General features: G+C 30.7%; 1 protein-coding gene across 3 annotated transcripts; it reads left to right on the top strand.

The window, feature by feature from the left end:
* The first annotated feature begins 17,547 nt into the window (after positions 1-17,547).
* On the top strand, positions 17,548-20,021 carry LOC131651627 (uncharacterized). Of its 3 annotated transcripts, none has more exons than XM_058921293.1 (2): positions 17,548-18,252; positions 19,723-20,021. In XM_058921293.1, the coding sequence occupies exon 1, from the start codon at positions 17,624-17,626 to the stop codon at positions 18,239-18,241; it is 618 nt and encodes a 205-aa protein (XP_058777276.1). In that variant the 5' UTR covers positions 17,548-17,623; the 3' UTR covers positions 18,242-18,252; positions 19,723-20,021. The 3 variants fall into 3 exon arrangements, with proteins under 3 accessions (XP_058777276.1, XP_058777275.1, XP_058777277.1); XM_058921292.1 differs by having other exon boundaries at positions 19,716-20,021; XM_058921294.1 differs by lacking the exon at positions 19,723-20,021 and adding an exon at positions 19,496-19,696.
* Positions 20,022-21,325: the final 1,304 nt, after the last annotated feature.

The following is a 21,325-nucleotide window of genomic DNA, read 5'->3' as shown; positions in this document are numbered from 1 at the left end:
TTAATGTTCATGTTTTTTTTGCTAAATACTTGCTATGAGTGTTTGGTTCTCATTTTTTGCATGGATGTTGATTATTTGTTTTATTTAACCCTCAAATTTGTGTGGATGTATGAGTTTTTACCTTGCCTTAGAAAGTAGGGAGTATTCACACATTAATGTTGGTTGAATTCAAGTTGGGGAGAGATTGATTACTTGCTTGGTTGGTTGGTTGCTATGAGGTTGAGAAAAAGAAAAGAAAAGAAGTGAAAAAGAAATAAAAGCAAAAGAAATAAGAAAGAGAAAAGTTTTAAAAATAAAAAATAAAAAAGAGTATGGAATGAAAGTGTGCAATAAGTATTGTGTTTAGTGTGAAACTTGGAATGAAAAAAGAAGTTTGATTGAAATTCTATTGTTTGAAACTTTGTGGAAGTAATTACTCCCTTAGGTTTAAGTAAGTTTTTGTTTCGATTAGCTTTAGGACTTATCTCTTGTTTGTTAACCAAGCCACATTATAACCTTGAAAAGCCCTTGTGATTCTTGGTTTTGTAGTTTCAATGTTTTTTTTGGATGAATGCATAATTTTTTTCTATTGTTTGCAAGATTGTTGGTTGAGTGGAAATCCCTCATTTCGTGTGTTCTCCATCTATCAATGAATTTTTGCCAGGTGATTTTTGATTGAGCTTGTTTTGTTTTAGAATGTTTTACATGATTTTTGTACTTAGGATTCGTTTCGTTTTTATGCATCATTGTAGTATAGTGGCAAGCATTCTTTTGCATTCACATTGTTGAATTTTGAACCATACAATTGTTTCGTTTTCCGAACCTTGTTGATACATGATTCTTTGGTTGATTACTTTTGATTCTTTAAGTTTGTTTGGCCTTGTTTGAGGACAAACAATTTCTAGTTGGGGAGAGTTTGATAAGTGCCAAAATGTCGTTATTTTCACTATTGATTTGTGGCACTTATCGATTCTTTTGTATTGTATTCTTTGAATAAATCCCCTGCTTTTGTAAAATAATGTATAAATAGGATTTAATCAAGTTTTAGTTTATTTGTGTTCCGTTTGATAGTTTTCTATTCATTTTGTAGGTATTGATGCGTATTTTGAGCATCCCAAACAAAGCATCATGGGTCAAGAAGAAGAGAGAACACCCTAACTAGGCAAGTAGAAAGGCAAACACAAAGGAAGTAAATAGTTCAACAATGGTATTTTGAATGGAGAAACAAGCAAGAGGAGACAAGAGGTAACCACCTAACTCTAAACATTCCTTAAGGTATCTCATCACATCAAAAAACGTTTCATGTTATCAAACATCAATCATCAGACAAACTAGCTAAGCATGGCAAAGAAGGACAAAACTTCTCAAGCAAGTTGTAAACAAAATAGCTCAAACTCTTAGCATGTCATCAAGCAATTAGAAGGCAGCAACATCACATCAAAGTAAAAACTTATACATGGAAACACAAAGAATAATGGTCAAGCATACGAGGTTTTGGCATTAGAAGGCTCAAAAGAAAGCAATCATCTAAACACTCTAGCATGTGAATCTCTATGTGTCAAGTGCCTAACCAAACATGGCATAAGAAGGTGAAGTAGGGTGAAGGAAAGGTGAAACATCATACAAGTCACTAGCAAAGGCTTAAAAAACTCATCATCATCATCATACATTCTTGTTTGAGAAAGAAGCACAATGATATCGGACAAGCACATAGTGACAAACATCCCTAAGTGGAAACTAGTCCTCTAGTCAAGAAGTGTTGATAAGCAAAGGCAAAAGAGAAAAGATCGTTTTTAGTCAACTCTTTTCCCCCATCATGTAGTACCTATTTAAACACATCATGTAAAAACTAAGGATAATGTTTTTTTATAATATTTTCAAAATTATTCTCAACTCATGTAAGAGAGATAACTAATCTAATATTGTATACTCATGAAGATTCTATAAATATACTGCTAAACATCATAAGCATATCAAAATGTTTTCCTGTTTAACAAGACTTTCATCGAACAGGTTGAATGCATTATTATATCAAAGCAAACTAAAATTAAGGCAAATTCACAGAGTAACAACACATTCAGAGAGCAACACCAGTTCAAATATATCAAAACAATATGTATATTCTCAACAACTCGTTCATGAAAAGATTTACATCAACCAGATATTATTTCTCAAAAACTTTGTCAATAAATAAATATGCATTACTAAAAAACAACAACCACAACATAATCAGTAACTAAAAAATGTCATAAATATGTTATTTTTTTGTGGAAAATGCAAAACAGTGGAATTGATTCATATACCTATTATTGAAAACTGATAAACAAAGACGTAAACATGTACTACTGTTGATGAAGATGGTACCTCAAGAACATGAACCTTTGCCACTTCAGGTGATTTTCTTTAACTCAATATCAACCATGAGAATGATACAAAAAATGATTAAATATCTAAGAAGAAACTCAAATGGTGGAAGATCGTGCACAAACGCGTTTCTGAAAATGGATGAAGAGTGAGACAGATCGCAAAAGGAATCCAAATACAGCAGAGAAGTTTGGAAGAGGATCTGGATTTGTGATTAGAAGATATTTCTGAGTATCATTAAAGTTGGTAAGCTGATATGCAAATCAAAGAAGTCTTATCCATAAGAAGGAAGAAGATGAACAAAGAAAAAGAGGAAGAATGAAGAAGGGGAAGATGAAGCATCGGGAGAAGAGAAACATCGGGAGAGAGAAAACATAAAAAGAAATATGGAGAAGTTTGAAAGAAGAGAGAGAAAGAATAGTACACAATGAAAAGGAAGATTAGAAAAAGTAATTACAATTGATTCATGTGACATCATCAATTGATCCAAACCAAACAAGCATAGGCATAATTCAATAATCACGTAGTTAAAATTGAACAATGTGACATCATTAGTTGCATAAATTAATTTTTAGACACAAAATGCCCTCATTTTGATAAGGTGGAGGACAAAGACAAAAGGTTAATTTGGTGTTTTCCAGAGCCATTAATTTTCTTATATTATAGATTTAAAATTGAAACTAAATATATTTCATAAATAATTAGAATAATTTGTATATATAACATGTACTGAAACGTGCTAATTGGTTAATGTTAGTTGTCATTAGAGAGAAAGTGAGGAAAAAAAATCTACATATGGTATCATTATAGAACTAATTATATTTATTATGAATATAATAATATCTTTTGGAAATATTTGTTTTTACAGCTAGGTGAAACAATTACTATTAGTTAGAGGTGGGCAAAATTAGAGAGTTTTTGTGAGCAAACATTATAGAATTATAATTATTTAACACTTTTACTTATTAATTAAATAGAAGTCACGAAAATATGGAGAGTTATTTGTTTTTAATTTTCATTATTTTATAAATTTGGAAATGTGGAGAAATGAGGGGCTAGGGTTGATTGCCCAATATTTTATTAAATAATTAATTGTATGTTAATTATTGATTTTTATTAATTTATAAATTAAAAAGGAAAGAGTTTTGGAGGTAAATTTTTAATTTTTGATTGAGACTTTCTAAGATTATAATTTAGTATGATTAGTGAAACTTAAATGTACAACATTATAAAATAGGTCGTGATTTAAGGTTTCAAATGATCAATTACACGAAATATCATAAGATATAATCTACCAATATCTTTGATAGCAAAGCAAAACTTTTTTATCAAGAAATGCAAGTATAACAAATAACAAATTCATAACCAAATGCTGAGAAGTTGGCAATTAGTTACCTTGTTTTGCAATTAGTTACCTTGTTTTCTCCAATTGTTCAACCACTTCAAGCATTGCATATATGGTCATGTTCATGTTCTTCACCTGCTACCGAAGAAAAAGAGACAGTCAGTAGAAAAATAAATACATAAATCACAATAAGAAACTATTGACATGGTGACATGACACTATAACATATAACTGAAATAAGTTGAGGATTAAGACTTCAAACATTCAAAAAGGATTTTTCCATCTAAATTGAACCAGTCAATACTAAAAAAGTTAAAACCTTGTGAATATTAGGAAGATCCTAAAGGTCCCACATTGGTTGGAGATAGAGCATTGAAAGAGTATATATAGAGGGACACTCCTCACCTTACAAACCGGTTTTGTAAGGATGAGTTAGGTCAAACTCTAATATGGTATTAGAGCCTATCGATCGGACCATGGGCCGCCCACCGTTAATATCCACACACCAAGCCCAAAAAGAGTGTTGTGCGTGAGGGGGTGTATTAGGAAGATCCTAAAGGTCCCACATTGGTTGGAGATAGAGCATTGAAAGAGTATATATAGAGGGACACTCCCCACCTTACCAACCGGTTTTGTAAGGATGAGTTAGGTCAAACTCTAATAGTGAGCAACATGGATAATGTAAGAATATCTTGTTTTATTTATCTCATAACATCTTGATATTATGGCACAATCGAAAACTAAATCTATTCAAAATAATCCAGGTAAAATAGGAAATGTATTATGTCAACTTTAGTAAACACTAGTCAATTACCCGTGCTTTCGCACGAGTTTATTTTAAAATAGTATTCTTATTTGTATTATTTTTAAAATATAGAATGAATAATATCTTAAATTTATTAAATAAATATAATTTAAAATCAAATAATGTAATTGAAATTAAACAACACAAATAATAGAAAATTATGAAACAAGTTCAGAAGCAGAGAAAAGCTTATTTGAAAATACTTTTATGATATTTTCTCTCTGACAATAGAAATAGCTTATAAGATAAGTGCTTATCCTATAAGCGCTTAAAATCTTAGTTACAAAGTTTCAAATAACACTAATACATTCCAAAAGAACACCATTCCAAAAATAAATTGATGTTTCTTAAGAAAGATAACTCTGACCTGCCATGAGTCAAAGGCTGCATTTACAAGGAAGATTGGTATACTGATTTGTGCGGTCATGTTTTGCGGGAAAAAACACTACAAAAATAGTCCTGAAGTATTAGCAACGCCGAAGAATTTTTGATGGTTGTAGGTTTACAATTCGCTAACTTACCAGCCCTGGTGGAAGTCTTGAAGTGCGAGATGAAGGCAAATTCTTTGCCAGAGGCCTAAAATAAATAAGAAAATTCAAACAATCAAAGTCCATTTGAAATATTATAGTTGACCTCCAACTTGTCCTAATAAATCCATTTGAAATAATCCTAAACTAGAATTGGGAAATGCATAATATCAACATTAGTAAACATATAAACAACAGGATAGAATCAAGATTAGTAGTATAGCAGGCCTCCAATTTGACCTCGGTGGACCTGTGGTTTAACGGAAGCTAACGAAATTCCTGTGCCAACATTTTCAGGTGAGACAAAATCAAGTCCTACCTTGATGTATGACTACAAAAAAATGATGCATGTACTGACACATTAACACAAACATTTCAAACAACAATCAGAAGAAAATCAAATAGGACATTATATCCAAAAAACAATTTGCAAGAAATTTAGAAGTTCAAGCTGTCATGCAGCGATTATATCCAATATATAAGTTTTTAAGGTAAACAAGGAAATTTTTAAGATGTATGTATGTAAATTTTACCTTCAGATTCCTGACTTGGTGAGGACAACCGGCAGGAATGATAACAGCATCTCCTAGCTTCTGAGTAAAAGTCCAAAGCTAAATTTCCTACATGTCAAGGGTAAACTATCAACAAACTGGTACAATTTAATTGATCAAATCAGCTCACTTCCCAAAAGCATAAGAAAATTATAAAACCACTAACCATAAAAGTAGAATCACGTGAAGACTGTGGAAACTAAAAAGCATTCAATGATATAAAAGTAGAATCAACTAAAGCACTTCCCAATTAAAAAGCATGTCAAACAATTTGAAAGATTCACTAAAGCACTTCCCAATTCTAAACACCAAATTTTCCAATTCTGGAGGATGATTCATAAACTCAACAATGGAATAATCGGCCAATTTCTTGCATTATGGGGGTTTCTTCATAGATTTAGATGTGCCTTCCGATGTTGACATTCGTTTGGCACCACTACTACTCGCCCTACTTGTTGAGTTTATTAGTGTTTTACTATTCAACCTCCTTTCCCTATTATCCATAAATTTGACAAGATTTTAAAATATATTGTTAAAAATAACTTTTAAACTCGCAAAATACAAGATTGTGTTAAAATTAATGTGTTGTAACCACAACTATCTTTAGTAAGCATTATGAAAGAAGTGTAACCATCACATTATAATGATTGTCTTTATTTGGATTTATAGTAGAGTTGTATCATTAAGATTGAGAGAACCAAAGAGTCCTCATCTTAATCATCAACCTATTTGTATTCTCTATCAGTTTCCTTCAAACCTATACAAAGGCTTTGTAATGCTAAGTTGATAGCAAGAAGTGTGTGGTGAATTCAATAAAAGCAGAGTTTTTCAATGGTCATCCACCAGTAGAAGTATAGTGCAAAAAGTGACAAAAAATATTTTTCTCTGCAGAATCCTACAACACTATAAGTTATCACATACCACCTCTAGAATACCACCAACAGATTGCATGTTTGTGCTGATGCGTGAAGTATTGTAGCTCTTCATTATGCAAATTTATGACATTTGAAAATAAGAGTAATGATATGTGATGGAAAGCCATGAATTAAAGCTCTTCATTCTGCAAATTTATGACATTTGAAAATAAGAGTAATGATATGTGATGGAAATCCATGAATTAAAATTTTACTAAGCAACTTACCGAAATGGATCTGGTGGCCTTACAGTTAAATACTTTTTCAAAAGTACCATCGACGTAATCAAACATCACACCGGTCTTCCCACGTTTGTTATCATAGCAACACATATTAAATTTGAGCTAGAGAAAAGTCAATAAGCTCGTAACCTACCAAGAAATACAATTTTTATAAGATTGATGTAAGAGATATGTATTTTTCAAATTATGCAAATAAATATAATATATACTTGTACCTCATTATCAGTCACTTTAATTACCAAATCATCACTTTTTTTCTTTTTCTTATTTATCTTTTTCCTTATACGTCTAACTTCCAAAGGTAAACAAGTAATTATAGTGCCCATTTTTACAGCCATTTCAACAATAAGATATACCCTCAGTTTATTCAAATCAACATCTTCTTGTCCATAAGTGGCAAGAAGTTGCTCGAACTTTGGATTCATCAGAAACATTACATACTACATATAAAAAACTATAACTTCTCTTCAGTACTTGTTTTTAGATTGACAGCAAACGGAGCCGAATGGACACACAACCGGTGGCGGATCTTGCCTAAAGTATTAGGGGGCGACAAGAATTAACTAAAATATTATTACTATAATTTACTAAAGTTTTAGAAAATTCAAATACAATTTTCATATTTATCCAAAACTTTCCTTTTGAAAAATGCATCAATTTTCTCAATTTTAACCATTATATAGCTCCTAAAAAATACAAAAATAAATTACTATTAGAAAAAATACACAAAATAAATAACATTTGTATTTATAACTTTATATTGCACTTAAGCCTAAATTCCTAATTAAGATAGTCACATAAATCACATTTATTCTTCTGCTAGTAGCAGACTGCTACTACTAATACCATTGCATTTATTCTACTATTGCATTCATTCTTCTATTGCCAAATGATATTCAAAATATAATCCTAAATTCTAATTAGCATTGTTAAAACTTTATCAAATAATAATGATTCTATGCTCTATGTAACAAAAATAAATTTACTCATTTCAAAGCAACAAAAACTGTAAAAACCCGACTACTGCAATTATAATATTTTTGGATACTTTTTCACTATACTTCCACTGGTGGAGATCTCACTTTAAATCTCTACTTTTTACTTTCTAGATGAAATGATAATACAATCAAGTCTTTATATAGACCCGAGAGACTTCTGTTATACTAGAAAATTTAAAAGAAAAGGGAAAACGCAAAATATTGTTCCTATTAACCCCCAAACATCATCCCTGTTAACGCCTTTCCTTTACCTCTCAAGCCAATGTGCTTGCTAATAAATTTTTTTGTTGTTTAAAAAAAACGCCTTTCCTTTATCTCATTTGGTAACCTAAAAAATGAAGACCCTTTAAAATTTCAAATAATTAACATCTAAGCAACCACCAAGATCAAGTGAAGCATAGGCAATAATGAAAACAAACAGAAATACATTAGCTTTTAGGTTGCATGGCCATGGAGGAGGGAAGCGCGTTAAACTTAAACAAAAAAAGAGTAAAAATAGGCATAATAGTAAGTTATGATGATGATTTCATGGTCAGAGAATCTGTTACCTACTCTACTCTGTTGCTCTATCACTTTTGGGAATGGAATAGTTGGTGGGAAAGAGATTTGAATAGTAAAAGATTCACTCAAGTTCCAATAGATTATAAATTGTGCATCCGAAGAAAACCATGGGCGGAGGAGCACAAACCATTAACCTTATATCTTGAAATTAATTCATCAAGTTGATGATAAAATACATCGTGCACTTATTACACAACAACCCCTTAAAGGAATGGTCAAACAAGGACGGGTAGGCGAAATGAGAGTTTTTATTCCAGTAAGTGTTAAAATTTTATTTAAAAATGTTGTTATCATCATCTTTTAGAATTATGTTTGCGACAAAGAAAATTTAAAATAATATTTTACTGTTATCAAAGTTAAAAATCATAAAGCGTGATTATTTTAAATTTTAAATTTTTTTTGTCAGTTAAATTTATGTGGCTATGATATTTTTGTTATTATAAATATTTTGATATATATGAATTAATTATATAAATAAATATGTTTGGAAAATTCATTAATATAACATATTTATTCTTTGATACTATTAGGAAAACACTAACTATTTAATTACAAACATGTATCCCGTATACAATTAATTTAGGGTTAAATATACAAAACCCTGTAATATTAGGGGGTTTGTTTTTAGCTCCTACTAAAGTTTTTTTTAAAACCCCCAATCGCAATTTTTAGATTCTCTTAGATACATTCCTAATTGCCACATTGCAGTAAAGATTCCCTTTGAATGTCAGCGTGGCAATCCACGTGGCAATTTTTATTATTTTCTTAAATCCACGTCATATATTTTTTTAATTTTTTATATATTTTTTATATTTTTTAATTTTTTTAATTTTTTTATGTTTTCTTAAATTATTATTATTAATATATTTTATGAAATTATATTTATAAATTTATTATTAAAATATTGTTTTATGACTCAAAGCTCAATATCATTTTATATAGTCCATTAAATGAAATTTTGAAATGTATTATGTGGAAGAGGTTTATAAACTCTTCCATTTAGAGTATATTTTTAGATGTGGGACTTAAACTCTTCCCCTGCAGTGTGAGCATCTTCTTGTTTCTTTGATATCTCGTGATCGAATTTTTGTAATTTTTGCATAAACTCTTGAGCATCTAGATGCACTAGCCTGCATAAAATCATCAAACTATCTATGTTGAGTATAAGAATGTAAGTTATTAATCAGTACTGCATAATTGAAGAAATTGGTTCTTACTCTTAATTGGTTCTTACCCAATGCTTTGTGAATAAAAAACAAATATCCACACATTTTGGTTCATTCAAAATGTGAGAAAAAAATTATGCAGATAAGTTAAATATTTCATATTGCACCTTTCTTGCAACATCGGTTCTAGACAAATTATCCCTTGGATCTAGCTCAGTATAACCTGCTTCCTTTGCTTCAACAATTGCATCACTAAAAACTCGTCCATCTTTGAAGTTAATAAAGATGTAACTCAAAGTCCACTGCAAAATCAGATACAATATCTTCAGTTTTAAAGCATAAGATCGAATAAACAAAGTCTTGGATGTGAAGTCTGATCCATAAAAAAAGTCAAGTGTGTAACACCCCATATTTTCCATTATTTAATTTAATTAGAATTTAAATTAATTATTTGAATTATTTGACATTTTATTGGATTAATTAGAGAAATTATGAAAATAATGATATTGGGGCAGTGTCGGGTATTGGACTAATTGGAGAAATTATGAAGATCATATTTTTCCCGTATACCATTTTTGAATCAAAATTTTGTGGATCATAAATTCCATTTTTTCGTATATAAAAATCTTTAGGTCAATAATAGATTTTTTCCTGTGTACAAATATTATTTATGTTTAGGCATCATATACAAAAATAACTGGATAAATAGTAAATTTTTGTATATAAAAATATTCAGATTAATAATAGATTTTTTTTCCGTATACCATTTTTTGATCATAAATATATGGATCATAAAAACCATCTTTCGTATATAAAAATATTTAGATCAATAATAGATTTTTTCCCGTATACAAATATTGTTTATGTTTAGGTATCATTTACAAAAATATCAGGATCAATAGTAAATTTTCGTATATAAAAAAATTTATATCAATAATAATTTTTTCCCATTTTATATAGTCTTTACATTAAAAGAAAATAATATTTATTAAAATTTTAATTTATTTCATGATTTATTTATTTTATATTAATAAATCGAAACATTTGGTTCAACTTTTTTGCATATATCAATTGAAAATGTTTATTTTAATTATTAGTAGATAACATATTTAACACTTAACAAAATATCACAAAAAATGTTTCAAGGTTCAACCTTTTTGCATGTATCAATTGAAAATGTTTATTTTAGTTATTAGTATATGACATATTTAACACTTAACAAAATATTACAAAAAATGGTGATATAATCCATAGATGACATTTAACATTTAACTTGTATTTTTTAAAATTATAATAATACCAATTCAGTGTATCATTTATTATCACTAAAACTTGAGTACTAAAGTTTCATAATTGTTTATTTTTTTGAAATTTGTCCTTGGTTTCTAAATGTTTCATCTCTTAAACAGGTAGGATGGTCTCGTATGCCATTATCAAAACAAATATAAGAAACGACACATTTGTAGCTATCTAAACCTATTTGATAAACATCTTAGTGTACTTGGTGAAGTTATTTCACATAGGGGAATGAACAACAGATATAAGAAATAACACAGTACCCCAAATCTCACTGATAACAGCAACAACAGATCCTGCTAACACAGCCTGCACCTGGACTAATTATTCTAACCAAAGCTACCGCAGACAAGATACTCCACCACATGCAGGAACAAAACACCGGGCCTCTCGACTAGAACACATATGTAGCGCCTGATCCAACACTTAAACCAGCCTTCTGACCGGCTGACAATTCCTTACCAGAATAAATAAAACCACAAGAAAATTAATTGGCATGTCCCGTGCTACATCAAACCATGCCTTCAATGCCACAATTTGGGAAGCTCTAATTGATCCTGACTACCTGATACTTTTGTCAATTGCCTGATAAAGAGAAAATACACTATCATTTAAGCTTTTATAGGTGAAATTAAGAAATACTATCAAACAATTTTTTTGCAACAAAGATCAAGTATCCTAGTTTTCCGATGAACATAAGTATTCTCAAACCTCAATTAAAAAAGAAATATATAACTTAACTCTGCAACCAAAGAAATTATCAATTACTAAAGAATTATCAAACCTCACATTATATTTGCATACAGACAAATTTAATTAATATTTAAAAAGATCAATAGATCATCACTTATAACAATGAAAAGCTTGTGAATATATGAGATACTCCACCATGCTAAGTGTATCTTAGTGGATGTTAGCAGAACCTCGAGCAGGACACATTTCCTCTTTTTAGAGCTCTTCAGTTTTGTACATTGCTGCTTCATCTCTCCTTTCAATATTAAAAATCTCGCCCCTCAAAGGGAGAATGGCCTGTAACAAACACACATAGACTTTTATAACCCATTTTTTTGTCCATGTAATGAAGCACTAATCTAACAATAGCGTATCAGAGTCTTCAGGATTAGAGAGCATTGCATCAAGAACATCTGGATGCATATGCACAATTTGATTAATACATATACATATGAACACCTTGAAAGCATTAAGAGCTTTAGAGAGCACTACATCAAGAACGTATGGATACAGTTCAAATTACTCAATAAGATATTCTTGAAGCAGATTTATAATACAAAATTTCTTTCAAGTAATCCAAAAAATGCAGAACCCGAAAAACCAAAAACGCAAAACCAAAAATGCAGAACCCGTAAAACCAAATGGCAGACCATACTCATAAATTTTAGCACATAATATAACAATTAAACCTCATTTAAAAAGATGAATCCACTTTCTCCTCTAAATTTTCTGGCCACCAATAACAAAGAGTCTATAGACTTCATGATTGAATCTGTTCATAGAACATCGGGAACTGAAGGACAAAATGGTGATAATAATTTGCATTAGACAACCTCTGCAAATTTTCCATGAGATATTTGATACAATCAAGAACTTGCTGTTCATTACCACATGCATATGTTTCCTACTATATATTCGCACAAGACATGCCTATTGAGTAATTTGATCACAAAAAAATAACTATACACATGGATCAAGGTAAAAATAATATGTTTCCTACAATATGTTTTAGTAGTAAAATACCTTACTCTCATCCGATATAACATACTTTGAAGAATTAAGATCGTTTTTAGCCAACTCTTTTTCCCCATCATGTAGTACCTATTTAAACACATCAAGTAAAAACTAAGGATAATGTACTTTTGTAATATTTTCAAAATTATTCTCAACTCATGTAAGAGATATAACTACTCTAATATTGTATACTCATGAAGATTCTATAAATATACTGCTAAATATCATAAGCATATCAAAATGTTTTCCTGTTTAACAGGACTTTCATCTAATAGGTTGAATGCATTATTATATAAAAGCAAACTCAAATAAAGGCAAATTCACAGAGTAACGATACATTCACAGAGCAACACCAGATCAAATATCTCAAAACAATATGTATATTCTTAACAACTCGTTGATGAAACTATTTACAACAACCAGATCTAATTTCTCAAAAACCCTGTCAATAAATAAATATGAATCACTGAAAAACAACAACCACAACATTATCAGTAAATAAAAAAATGTCATAAATATGTTATTTTTTGTGGAAAATGCAAAATAGTGGAATTGATTCATATACCTATTATTAAAAACTGATAAACAAAGACGTAAACATGTACTACTGTTAATGAAGATGGCACCTCAAGAACATGAATCCAAGCCACTTCAGGTGATTTTCTTTAACTCAATATCAGCCATAGGAATGATACAAAAAATTATCAAATATCTAAGAAGAAAATCAAATGGTGGAAGATCATGCACAAATGCATTTCTAAAAATGGACGAAGAGTGAGACAAATTACAAAAGGAATCCAAATACAATAGAGAAGTTTTGAAGAGGATCTGGATTTGTGATTAGAAGATCTTTCTAAGTATCATTAAAGTTTGTAAACTGATCTGCTGATCAAAGAGGCCCTAACCAAGAAGAATGAAGAAGATGAACAAATAAAAAGAGGAAGAATGAAGAAGGGGAAGATGAAGCATCGGGAGAAGAGAAACATCGAGAGAGAAAGAATAGTTCAAAATGAAGAGGAAGATTAGAAAAAGTAATTGCAATTGAATCATGTGACATCATCAATTGATCCAAACCAAGCAAGCAAAGGCATAATTCAATAACCATGTAGTTAAAATTGAACAATGTGACATCATTAGTTGCATAAAGTAATTTTTAGACACAAAATGCCCTCATTTTGATGAGGTGGAAGACAAAGACAAAAAGGTTAATTTGGTGTTTTCCAGAGCCATTAATTTTCTTATATTATAGATTTCAAGCAAGCATAAGAGATAAGTACAATCTCTAATTGGATGCACAAGTGCACCTCTAATCACCTCAAGAAACAAAGCAAGCTTCTACACAAATAGGCATGCATTAAGACAAACAAAAACCACAATTAGGAGACCTCAAAAATAGATTGGAAAAAATAAAAACATCATGAAGTCATGCACTTGTATGTGTCTTAAAATGTGCCTAAAGAGTGTACATGAGATGTCTCAAAGTGAATTCTAAACATTCATCATCACCACAAACATTAATCATTCAAATGAGGCATCCAAAGAAATTCAAATATGAATCAAAATACATCACCAAGGCATCAAATGATCATTAAAATAACCTATATTCATGTGCCTATGTGTGTGTAAAAATTAGGATCAAGAGGCATTCAAGAAAGCCATCAATCAAAGCTTTAATTATCAAACTAGGTCACACAAACACATCTCATGATTAATTCGAAATAAAGTATAAAAATAGAAGTAAAATTCATTCCAAATATAGAAAAATTAAATAAGACATTAAAATACCTACATGAATTTTTTTGGGAATTTTTAGAGAAAAGGAAATATTAAAAATAAATAAATTAAGAACAAGTATTAAAAATTAAATGCAAAGCAAGAGGGGGTGTAAAATTAAAGAGGCCTTGAACTAATATTCAATTAAAAAACAAATGAGCTCAGATATGGGGGTGTGGGAACTTGGGAAGCGCTTCACGCTGGGCCCAGTAACCCCTTCAAACTTGTTCAAGAGCTTCAGAAACCCCTTCAAACTTGTGCTATGATCGTCAAAAACTAAGATTGAAGCAAGAGGATGAAGGAATGTTGAGAGAATAGAGAAAATGAGTAAGTGTGAAAAGCTTGCGTTTCATGTGTATGAAGGCTGAGTTTTTGTTGTGTTTTGATGAGCACAAAGAGCATAAAGGAAGTGTGTGTGGTGATCTGGCAGTACAAACTTTCTTTACTCATGTGTGCATGTATGTGACATTGCTTTTGTTTGGCTATTTTGGGCAAAAGATGATGAGTTGAGAAGCATGTGGTGGTGATGGCTAAGCATGCTGCAAGCAATTGTTGAGGTATGTACATAAATCACCAAAATTCCATGCAAGCAAAGTTCAATGAACCAGATACTTCTCTTCACTATATCTCAATGAGTTCTTGGCCAAATGGAATGAAATTGATTTCTATGGAAAGAGAGAAACAAAGTGAAGAACTTTTGTGTTGAGACAAATTGGAATAGAAGCCTGGAGGTACCCTAAACTTGCCCACGAAAAGAGCCATCTGAAACTGCATAGAAAAGCCTCTAATTCAAGTCATTGCAACAATTTCGTCCTTCAACCTTTGAATGACTTTATCTTGCTCCATGATCCCCCAAATGGTTCACTCTTGATGTCATTAAAAAGAGGAAAGATAAGAGAACAATTCTCTTGTTGGAGTCAACTTGAAAAAAGGACTCTAATGCACCTTAAAATGCTTGCAAAACCACATGATCAAAGCTGATTTCAAACTTCCAAAATTTTTGTTACAACTTTCCCTTTTTAGTAAGTGTTCATAAAACTAACATTCCAAAATTGGCAATTTTGATCAAAATCTTGATTTTCTTGATTCTTGTGACTCCATTTTGAAAAATCTCAATCATTGACCATATTTGACTCATGGAAAACATGTTTGACCATAAAAATTTAGGAGTTGACTTTTTTCTTACACAATTGACTTTTTCCAATACAATCAATCCCCTTGTCTTTTGATCAATTGAATCTCTTCTGATTAAAATGAATGGTCAATCTTTCACACATAGAAACTTTGGAACATATATGAGGCCATGGAAATATATTTTGCTCAAAAAGTCAGTGATAGACTGATTTAATCCAAAACCCTAGTTTGCAGTTAAAAAGATAGGAGATGATATTCAATGTTCAACCCTAATTCCTCTAAGGAAGTTTGAAATTTTTTTGAACAAGAATTTCTTGTGTAATGAGATGATGCTCATGAAGATGAGACTTCAAGTTTTTTTCCTATGAATGTGTCATAAACTCAAATAACCAAAACCTTAGCTCAAGGATCAAAAGATAGGAGAATGTTGATCAACTTCCAATCGCTTGCAAATTTCAAACATCTCATGAAGTAATGAACCAATTGATATGTCTTGAGGCATAAGAAGCCCTTGTAGCTTGAGTGAACATGAAATTGAGGATATCTCATCCTCCTTGCATTAATTGTCAAATCTCTTTCTTCTATTGTTTGAAGAAAACCAAATAGAAAGATGCCTTTATCCCATAACCATAGAACCAAATGATATGCATGAGTTTGTATGATAGTGAAACACAAGCCAATTAGGGTTGAAAAGAATAGGGTAAATTTTGGGGTGCAACAATATCCAATTAAAAAAATATGGAATTGATAAGTCTGGATAAGGGTTGTAGTTTAAACAAGAAGATAAGTCTAGAACTAATTAATATAGTATAGGAAATCAAACACCATGTTTTGAATAAGGCATGATAAATATACCTTTTTCATTATTTCTCGTAAATCACGTGTAGTCATTCGTACAATTGGAATACGATATGTGTCCCAAACTACAAAGAAACTGGTTTGATTTATGTATTCAACCTCAATTTCAACTTTATACCTAAGGCACATTTGACATAAAATTCATAAGCATAAAGAAATTGGTGCATGCTTGGTGAATGGTACAATATTGTGGAATAATGGTCTAGGGATGAGAAAAAATTGGAGCATACTTGGTGAGTGGTACAACATTGTTTTCACAGCAATTGCAGACTAAATGTTGTGTGACCTAGGTTTCTTCTTCCTCTTGAGTGGCTCGATTTAGTCATAAGAGAGAGTGTATGGTAGTTTTCAAATTTTTGTTTTCCTCCTTTTTATTAATCTATTTTAATTAGGTGAGAGTTCTAATATTGGGTTGCCACGTCATCCAAGAGTTAGTGATCGTTACTTAGCTAATGACCAAAATGATCAATTTATAGTGTAAATTTTTTGAAAAAGCAAGGACATTTTGGGTAGAAAGGAAAGCATGTTTACTTCTTAGTAAGAGTGGCAAACTGAGTCTATCTCATTGGCCATTCCTGTTTTACCACACATTTTTGCGGCGCGAATCAAGATTTTATATCCGCACTCTCTATTATGTTCATCTCGCCCTATTTTTTTTCAAGCTTTTGCGGGTGCGTGCATAACATAAATTTTATAATTTTTAAACTTAAAAAATACATCGCCCGCGGGCTTGTCTCACCCCAATCTTGTATTTTTGCAGGACGAGACAATGTTTTAGGTCAACATCCTCATCAATATATATTTCGCCTTGCCTGATTTTTTAAAGACTTATAAAATAAACTTCAACAAAACGGATATGTGTTGATTCTAAGACCATCTCCAATGGTGCAACTCACTTTTGAGTTCTTTATGGGTCCCACCAGCCATATCATCTCAAAATAATTTATTTAATATTTATTTTATTAGTGTAATTTAAATGGGTCCCACAACTTTACCTCATAAATTAATTTGATTGGGTACCACAATTTTTTACTAGTTGCATTGCAATGCAACTCTACTATGACATGACATTTTGATTCAATATTTAATTATTATATTAATGTCTAGTTGGAGAACTCATTGAAAAATACCACCATTGGAGATGCTCTAAGTTACCCAAAAAATGATAACAATAATTTTTTTTTAGTTATCAACACGTGGCTAAATTACAACCACTTAAAAAGGTGGTCCCAACTCCATTTCCAACCATTATCCTAAATATAACAAATAAAAAATAAAACAAAAACAAAAAATTCTCTTTCAAGTGTTATGGTGTACCACTGAAAACTCAAGTTCATTTTTCAAACGGATAAGAGAATAACCCAATGGCTTGCAATTCTACACCCCTCCTATCACCACCCAAAACCACCACCGTCGCAACCGTCCACCACCACCACCACCACCACCACCCACTCCAACCCATCTTCCTCACCAAACCCACCCTCCCCCGCAAACTCCCCACAAAACTCCACGTCTCCTCCTCCCCAACCAACAACCCCACAACCACACCCTCCCCCCCACAACCCCCACCTCAAAAACCCAACCAAGAAACCGTCTTCTTCGACGGCGGAGCCCACTACGGCGACCTCGTCGCAAATCTCTTCCTTGGCTTCACCCTCGTCTGGCTCCCCTTAACCTTAGCAGCAGTCTCACGCGCCCTCTACCTTCGTTACAGGTTCACCAACCTCAGAGTTACCGTTATCTCCGGGCTAACAGGCGAGGACAGAAGCGACTTTTCATATAGTGTTATCAAAGATGTTCAGGTTGTTCCTAGGTTCATCGGTGAATGGGGTGACATTGTTATCACGTTGAAAGATGGTACTATAGTTGATCTTAGGAGTGTTCCTAAGTTTAGAGAAATTGCTAAGTATTGTCTCTCTATGAAGGATAAATCTTCTCAAGATTTGAATCAATCTGGTGGTCCTAAAGGCTTTGGAAAATAAAAATTATACAGGTATTTTTAATGTTTATTATGTATACAATATATCATATATGTAAATTTATTTATTTGTTTTGGTTTTAGATTAATTTGGTGCTTGGCAATGTTTACAATTTGTATTGAATTTTGTTGTGCCACTTTTTTTAATTCAATGATAATGGAATTTGAGTTATATGCATCATCAAGGTTTTTAAATAAGGGTTGCAGACGCATAAAAATATCTGTAATTTCGATCAGTATAGGTGTTGCGGTACTGGTTCCCATTGTGGAAACTGGTGTTGCGGTTGTCGGAGTGTAAATTTACTACAATTTGTTATTTATCATAAAAATAGTGAATAATAGTTTCGATATCAACATCTTTCGATATTATTTTGTCACGGTCATTTTCGCAGTAACAATCTGTTTTTTAAATGGTAACAACTATAGCTAACTACCTTGTTAGAAGTATAAAGTTAGTTATAGTTTGCTAAGAGGTAGTTAGTTTGATAATCTTATAGAGAATCCATAGGTTTCGGGATTGAAACCTGACTCTGATTGATATCATGTTAGAAATCACATGATAAAAAATAAAATAAAGATTCATTTCATTAAAAAAATTCATATTGATTGATAAAAGATGGTAAATCAATACATGATGTTCTACATGTAGAAACAGAAAGTAGAAAACTAACAAACTAACTATTTTTTTATGTTTCTAATAGAGATCAGTTATTGTTGTTTAACAAACTCGTGATTTGCTATAGTGCACGTGTAATATTCATATTGAATTCATTATGATGCGCAAGTAGTATTTACCTCTAATTCGTTGAAGTGAAATGCTCAAAGTAGATTATCCATATATTTTGGCTAACTAAAGGTTTGATGGATTGGATATATATTTTATCCAGAGAACCTGAGTTTGATTGATTGTCGCAGTTGGGAGGTCGCAAAATATAACAGGTTAATTTTAGTGTGTCAACTCAATATGGTTGAGGAATATAGAGATTTAGTTAAGTCTGTTGTTAGGATCTTTTCTAGTGTTTATGTTAGAATTTGTGCTGATGAGCAGACCCGTCTTTGAGGATATACAAGATGGACTATAGAGTACAATCTCAGATTTTTTAAGATAAAATTGTGGGTAAATAAGGCCGCGTAATAGACTTGTCATGGTTAAATAGGTTTCTTATATGTTTTGTCCCAGTTAAACTATAGTAGACAAGGGTCTCTTAAAACTTAAGACGCCCTGCTAATGAAAATGCTTTTGTGGTGCCTTTGTTAGGATTCAGCAGCTAAACTCAAACTTAAAGTAATTTTGGTGCATGAGGAATGCTTTTGTGGTGATTATGCTTTTTTACCTTTTCTGTTGTGGTATTTTCCAATTTCCTTATTCACAACATGACATTGTTAGAATGTTGCCAGGACTATATTCTTTTAGTATAAGGTTAATTTATGTACTCTGCTTTAGTTAGTTGAAAGAAAATATGGAACATAATATGCAGGGTGCAGGGTACAATGGATGAAAATATGATCCTTCAAATTTATCAATTCTCATACTATGGTAGTTAAAACAATAGTCAAAGGGTTCTCTCACATTTTCATAAATAACAAGCATGTTTGCGAAGTGTTACAAGAAACTTTACAGGCACTGGTTGAGTACAAATGAATATAAGTATCTACAAGATATTGTTAATACAAATGTACAAAAATTTATACAAATTTATTTTTGACAAATCTTCTTTTCAATTTTCTATAAATTGTGTTTGGATGGGAAATTTTAACTAGGTAAGTAATTATTGAAGGGTAGAGAGATGAGTATGTTGTATTGGATGTGTGGTTAGACTTGATCGGATAAGATTAAAATTGACAATATTGTAAAGAGTGTTGGAGTAACACATATAGTAAAAAAGATGGTAGAAAATGAATTTTAGTTTGGGCAAATGGAGTGAAAACCCATAAAATTTGTGTTAAAGAGAACATATCAAATGGAGAGAAGACAAACAATTAGAGGTACGGTAAGACTTAGGGTGTGTTTGATTTGAAAAATCATAAGTACCATGTTTTACTATGTTTGACGATTGGTGCATTGACCAATTTTTTTACTTCGATATTACTTTACACTGAACAAAATAATATTATTTTTTACCAAATAATTATATATATATATATATATATATATATATATATATATATATATATATATATATAAAAGAAAATTTATGAATCAAAATATTAATTAATTAGAACAGGAGGGAAAAGGATGAAGATGTGTGCATGTGTCTGGGAGAGGGAGAGAGATTTTTAAGCAAAAAAAATTAAAATTGGTATTTTTATTTATTTTTTGATAATTTGTATTTAGAATAAAAAGTTGTCTCGTAGTTTATTGAGGGATAACAATTTAATATTTGTCTAATCTTTTGTTCTTTTATTCAGTCACATATTTAGTCACATATTTAATTTATGCATCAAACAAGATACGGAAATAATTTTTTTATTAAGTTTCTCATTTTTAAGCAAATCAAACACACCTTTAAAAAAATTATAAGAAAAAATATTATTATTAAGAGTAATAATGACATTAACAATTTGAATAGAAACATAATTATGGATAGAACATTAGGAAAGAAGATGATCAATGTAATTAACTTTGGATTGGTTGTTTTAAGTATTTATTTAAGCAAGATCTATTAATTTGATGAAATAAATATGATTAATTGTTAGAATGATGAAAATTTATAAAGTATTTTATTGAATTTAAATTTAAAGAATTTTAAATAACACATAAAAAAATTAAAGAATTCAAAATTCTTCTTCTATTCTATACAATATAAATGTAAAATTAGTTATTATTAATTAATATTTTAATTTTTATAAATTGCTACTCATATATTTTTGTAATTTTCGAATTGACTCCTAAAATATTTAAAAATATTACAAATTCAAGATTTGTATAATGATCTTTTTAAATTTTCAAAAATTACAAATTTTGAAGATGATCAATGTAATTAACTTTGGATTGATTGTTGTTGTAAGTAATTATTTAAGCAAGATCTATTATTTTGATGAAATAAATATGATTAATTGTTAGAATGATGAAAATTTATAAAGTATT

Source organism: Vicia villosa, linkage group LG2 (assembly GCF_029867415.1).
Source record: "Vicia villosa cultivar HV-30 ecotype Madison, WI linkage group LG2, Vvil1.0, whole genome shotgun sequence".
Taxonomy (NCBI): Eukaryota; Viridiplantae; Streptophyta; class Magnoliopsida; order Fabales; family Fabaceae; genus Vicia; species Vicia villosa.
The sequence above is the reverse complement of the archived record's forward strand: the minus strand, read 5'-3'. Positions and strand labels throughout refer to the sequence as shown.